The 5,893-nt window shown below is 59.5% G+C and overlaps 1 protein-coding gene across 1 annotated transcript; it reads right to left on the bottom strand.

Moving 5' to 3' along the window:
* Window positions 1-3,364: 3,364 nt before the first annotated feature.
* On the bottom strand, window positions 3,365-4,256 carry K452DRAFT_325329 (uncharacterized protein; the record flags this gene model as incomplete). The annotated part of the gene is made up of 2 exons (XM_033544768.1): window positions 3,365-3,583; window positions 3,672-4,256. 2 exons carry the CDS (start codon window positions 4,254-4,256, stop codon window positions 3,365-3,367), a joined length of 804 nt encoding a protein of 267 aa, XP_033399749.1.
* Window positions 4,257-5,893: the final 1,637 nt, after the last annotated feature.

Raw genomic sequence — 5,893 nt, 5'->3', positions numbered from 1 at the left:
TTTTTTTCGTGGGCGTGGGTGTGCTATACGTGGTTGTTGCTGTGGTGGTGGTATATGCAGGCAGGCAGGCAGGCAGTATCTAGGCAATGTATTGTAGCGGGCTGGTCTTGCCTTGCCTTGCCTTGCTGTTTCCTGGTTTTGGCTGGCTTGTTAGGTAGGTTGCTGCGAGCTGCTTTAGGCAATAGGTAGGTAGGAAGCTGTGCTGCTGTGCTGCTGCTTGGTGCGCAGCAAGCACCACGACACCTCCGCAATAACTACCACAACCAGCAGCATGTCCCTCCCTCTCCCCCTACCCTGCCCTGCCCATCCCATCCGCCAAGCACGCAACCCAACCCAACCCTGACAACCGCAAAACACACCCACACACACACACACACACACACACACACACACACACAACCAGCCAAGCCAAGGCAAGCACGCGCCGCGCCGGGCCGGAAAATAAGGACCTACTGTACCCAAACCAAACCCGGCTCTCGCAAGCTCGCAAGCTCTTAACGCCTGCGGCCCAAGCTCCCAAATGCGGGCGGGCCAGCCCGTCCGTCTCGTCTCGCCTCGCGGGTCCTGTCTCAGCAGGCTCGTCTCATCTCAGCAGCCGGGGGCAGGGCCAGACCGGGATAGACCAGAACACACACACACAAGCACGCACGCCATACGCCTTGCTCACAGGAGCAGGAGCGCGCTGCGCCGTGCCCGTGCGAAAGCCCTCCGCATAACTGTAGGTTGGACCTGCTGTAACTAGCCGCCGTGTGCGTGCGTGTGTGTGTGTGTGTGTGTGTGTGTGTGTGTACTGTGTGTGCAAAGTGCACCCTACGCAGCCCAGACCAACGCCCTGCCAACCTTGCTTGCTTGCTTGCTTGCTTGCTTGCTTGCTGCCAACCCTGCCCTGACCGGCCAGGACCCCCAAAGTCCAAACCCAAAGGATCGCGCACGCAGCACCAAACACCCCTCCCCCCCCCCAAATCCAAAATCCCCCCCACCCTACCCTACATGCCCCCTCCCCCCAGGGCCCAACCGCCCAACCCCGGCCGCAATAACTATTGTATCATAACAAGGCCCTGATCAGGGCCAGGACCAGAGCCAGGGCCAGGACCAGGGCTAGGGCGAACTCTCGGGGCACCACCACCAGCCAGCCAGCCAAGCAAGCATTCGACATTACCATTGTGTGAGTGTGAGAGTGTGTGCGTGTGGCTAAGCGCACAGGCCCCTCCCTTCATCCATCCATCCATTCATCCATCCTTCCTTCCTTCATCCTCCCGCACGCACGCACAGCAACGCACGCACCCTAGCACGCGCCGCACCGACCTCAGCATCCGCCCTGCGCCCGGCCGTTGGCCGACTCACGCAAGTGCAACGCACGACTCGGTTTCGATGCGAGGCCCCGTGCGCCCCTGGTCCCTGGAAGAGGCAATGCGCGCGCCGATCCGGCTGCAAGCGAGAGTGCCTAAGGCTAAGGCTAAAGGCATGTACGGGGCGCGTGCGTAGGGAGCGAGCGAGTGAATGAGCATCAGTCACCTAGGTAGTGAGCTGGGGGCGCTCTGCAGCAGGCAGTGGCAGTGGCAGTGGCAGTGGCAGTAACAGGGCTCTCATTCTCTCTCGCGCTCTCTCCTGGCCTGGGCGGCGGAGAGACCCGCAGCACCTTGCCTTGCCTTGCCTTGCTTTGCTTTGCTTGCTTGCTTGCTTGGGTGTGGTGTGCTGTGGGCGGCGTGGCCGCTGGCCCTGGACCGTGACCGTTGGCCGTGAAGCGTGACCGGCGCCAGCTGCGGGCGGGTGGGTTAGCTACCTGGCTAGCTGATGAGATGCATGGCCTTGCCCTGCGGCTACCGCATCTGGACGAGCTGGCAGGCAGGCAGCAGCTGGACGTGGAGAGATGGGGTCTGTGATGAGCGGCGACGACGACGATGATGATGATGATGATGTGGAGGGGGTGCAAGGAAAAAAAAAAAGTGACAGCCATCCATCTGTCCATTCATCCAGGCCTGTTTGCTTGCTTGCTCGCAGCTCTCGCAGGGCAGAGCAAGCAGCCGCGCACAGACGGCGGGCACATCTGGCAGGCCAGCGGCGCCGGCAGCAGCAGCGAACGCGAAACGCAAGCTCGGCAGCTCGACGAACGAAAAGCGCGCGCGCAGCAAGCAGCAGCAGCAGCAGCAGCAAGCAGAAACAGCGTCATCACACACACACATGGACGTTTCGCATCTGCGTGTGATGCGTTTGAGCGTGCTGAGAACGGAGTCAAGTCGCGAGACCGCCAGCGCGCGCGCCCATGCTGATCCTACAGCACCGTGGTTGGTATGTGGTCGGCGCGCGGCCTCCTCGTGGCTCCGCAAGCGGCACCCGCTGCGCCCATGGTGCGACGCCCGCCCGCGCGAACTGCCGCCGCCTCCCTTGTTGCTGTGCTGCTGCTGCTGCTGCTGCTGCTGCTGCTGCTTTGCCTGCGGGTCGTCTCTGTCCTGTGAGTTGGTTGGCTGCTTGCTGGCATGCCTGCCTGCTGGCCTGCCCCTCTTCTTTTTTTTCTTCCTTGCGAGTGTGCTTGTGTGAGTGTGTGTACCAAGGAAAATGCTGTACGCTAGGGATTAAATATAGAGCGGCGGTGCTATCGATCCAGCAAACGAGTGACTGTAGTGTGTGCGTATGTGTGTGTGAGTGATGTATGAGAGGCGTAGAGATGCAGAAAAAATAATAGGAAAACGGGCGGCGTTTTGTATATACAATAGACTAGGAAAAATAAAGAATATGGTAGAGGAAGAAAAAGAAATAAATGGTGATTAAAAATGGTTCTACCCCATCATTCTACCCAGTTCATGCCGTGCGTGTCCTGTCTATCACGTCGTGCCCCATCCGCACCACCCTCTCCTTCCAATCTCATCGCGTGCTCAACTCCGTCCCGCTATGCTAGTGTCCGAAAATGAATCGAATGACGCCGCCTGTGCCCCGAGAGTAGTGTGCTGAAAGGGGTATCGTAGAAGTCGAAGAACAAACAGAAAGCGAGTGTGCTACTAGTTGGTGTGTGTTGTGTGTGTGTGTGTGTGTGTGTGTGTGTGACGGTGTATACGGCAAAAAAGAAATATGTATGTGAGGTGCTGAAGCGCGAGGGGAGCGCCAGTTGCCAATTTATGGGGGGTTTTTGGTGTGTGGGTGAGATGCAGTCTCGGGGAATATGAGAGGAGAGAGGGATATGGAGAGATATAGAGAGACAAAGTCGAAAGAAAGGGACAGTCTGGTAGGTTCAACACCCCGACGCTTAGCGAAGCTTCACGTCGAATCCGAGGCGGTCATGGCCAGCATCTTGGTGCCTCGGAACCGTCGTCAATCGCTCTCGCACTTTCGTCTTGGACTGCTGGGCCGATTCGTTCGTTGGTGGCTGTTATTGGAAGGGTACCCCCGGGTCGCTCGAGCTGCTGGGAATCATCTCCGCATGGGAAAAGCTGACATCCTCGGCGTCGTCTGGTAAGATGGCCTCGCCCGATAATTCAGCGACCTTGTCGCGGCAGGCTGCAGGCGAGAAGCCACTGCCAACCTTGGCCGAGATGATGCGCCACTTGTCGTTCTCGTACTCCTGAATCGCGTTGCGCAATTTTTGCACCTGTGGTGGCCACTGTCAGCGATGTCCAACGAAACCCCTTGAACAGGACCCGGGATGATCCGGCGTCGCCTTTGCGAGTAATACATACCATCTCGTCCGTCCAGACTGTCGTCTTCGCCTTCAACTTAGTGCAGTACCTGACCTGCAGGGTTCCCGAGCTTCTGCCAGGGAAAAATTCTGCAATTTGCTTCCACGTGAGGTTTTTCTTTTCCTTCAGGTCCACCAGCAGCTGGTCGTCCTCGGGCGTGAATTTGAGCTTTGGTCCACGAGGCCGAGGCGCGGGCGCCGGCATGCCCTCCTGGCCCACGACGCTGGGCGGGCCGTGAGACGTCAGTGGCGGCGAGGGCTCTCCATAGCTGCCACGGTGCAGCTTGTGCGGAGGCGCCTGGTTTGGCAGCCGATGGTGATGGTGTTGCTGCGGTGGCGGCGGCAGAGGCAGGTGGTGCGGAGGCGGACCAGGAGCCGTCTGGTAGTGCATCGAGGCGCCATGACTGTGATAGCCGTGCGGAGTCAAAGAGACGGGCACTTCGCCCGGCCCTTCGTCGCCGGAGAGTCCATGAAGGCCCTGAAGGTCGAGTCGCAGCTCGTACTCGCGGGAGCGCTTGCGGCCGCGCGGAGCGTAGTCGAGGTGCGAGGCGGTCGTGTAAGGCGACTGCGGCTGGTGCTGAGGCATCTGCCGCAGCATGTGAGCCTGATGCAGAGACGGGTGGGCCTCTATTCCGGAGACCTGGAGGAGCTGGGGATGGCCAGCATGCTGATGGTGGAGGGGCTGATGGTGTGCGGGGACTGCCGGCTGGAGGAACGGATTCGTGTGGGCGGGCAGGCCGTATTGATGGATGCCATGTTGGATATCCACGTTGGCGGAATGTCCTTCTCCCTGGTGTTCTTGCACAGCGTAGTCGAGGGAGAAGTCTCGGTAGGTTTTCGCCAGTGTTGCGAATATGCATGGAGACTGCCAGAGCGAGCTAGCTCTGGCAGACCGCCTGTGTGAGACCTGAATCGGAATGGACGTCCTGTCTGGGGTTGTAGGGGCGAGGAGTGGTGTATCGCACGTGTTTGGGGTATGCTCGCGTTCCGCTATATTGAAAGGTTGATGTTGCAGCAAAAGGCAGGCCAGGGCGATAACGGCGCGACTAAGATCTCCTCGACGGCAACGATTAGTACACGCAGATATCACTGATGCTGGCGTCGCTAGCGGAAAGGGACGGGTTATATCATGGCCATGGTCAGGAGAAGAGACAAAAGCATTGAAGACGACTCGGAGGCGATGTTCTCCACGTCCCAGCAAGCGGCAGCCCTGTGCAATGACTACACGGACACACACGCTCGACGTAACGGCCTTGGTTCCTGAAGAGTAGGTAGCGGGATTCGCTGAGTCGGAACAAGCTAAAACGACGCATTCTGCTACGAGCATAATGCGGTGATCATTTGCCGGGATGCGCACGCCCAGCACAGATCTCTAGAGCCCATCGCGGTCACTGGCCATGTTGTAATGCGGCGGGCCTGCTCGTGATTCGAGTGGCTCCCGGGAGAGGCGACGGATGGAGCAGGCGCGCGGGCCACGGCAGACCGGCTTTCTAGAACGTCGGCAGAAGCACGCAGGAGATTGAGCGCCTGACTGCGAGGCTGGGCGCCGTTGGCCGCGCCGCGGGCGGGCGGGCGGGTGGGCGGAGGAGGCTTCTGACGCAACGAGGCAGATGCCGTTTCAGTCGGCCGTCGCTATATCGTAGGTCCCGGTCTATATGCGCGTCGACATGCCCGCGGAGATCACGCTGGCTGAGGGCGAGATCTGCCGGGGCTAAACATAGCAGAGATGAGGTGAAAAGGCTCCATAAGGCAGGTCATGGGTTCGCAGCCGATCAGGAGCCTGCATTACGAAGGGGCCGGCGATCACCTGCACGTGAGGCGCCAAATCACGTTGCACCCACCCTGCTCCATCTTCACCACCCGCGCCTGAAACATCGGCCGCTGCCGACGCCCTCCTGGCTTGTTTCGCCATCGCCACGGCACCAGCTTCCGGCGAGATCGTGCATCGTTGCAGTCGTGTGCTACCGCTGCTGCGGCTTCCGGCGTGGGTGCGGTGAGAGGCGAGTCTCGAGACGCGAGAGAGAGAGACGGTCGAGACTCGACGCGAGACGAGGGAGCGAGACGGAATCTGTGTGTGAGAGAGTGTGGAGTGAGAGAGAGAGAAAGAGAGAAAGAGAGAGTCGAGAGAATCGAACGATTCTCTTTCTCTCTCTGTGTGTGTGTGTCTGCATCCTGCTGCATTCCTAGCTCAACTCCTACGCATGCAACAACAAGAAAAAGTTT

The sequence above is a fragment of the Aplosporella prunicola genome, assembly GCF_010093885.1.
Source record: "Aplosporella prunicola CBS 121167 unplaced genomic scaffold K452scaffold_7, whole genome shotgun sequence".
NCBI classification, from domain to species: domain Eukaryota; kingdom Fungi; phylum Ascomycota; class Dothideomycetes; order Botryosphaeriales; family Aplosporellaceae; genus Aplosporella; species Aplosporella prunicola.
The sequence above is the reverse complement of the archived record's forward strand: the minus strand, read 5'-3'. Positions and strand labels throughout refer to the sequence as shown.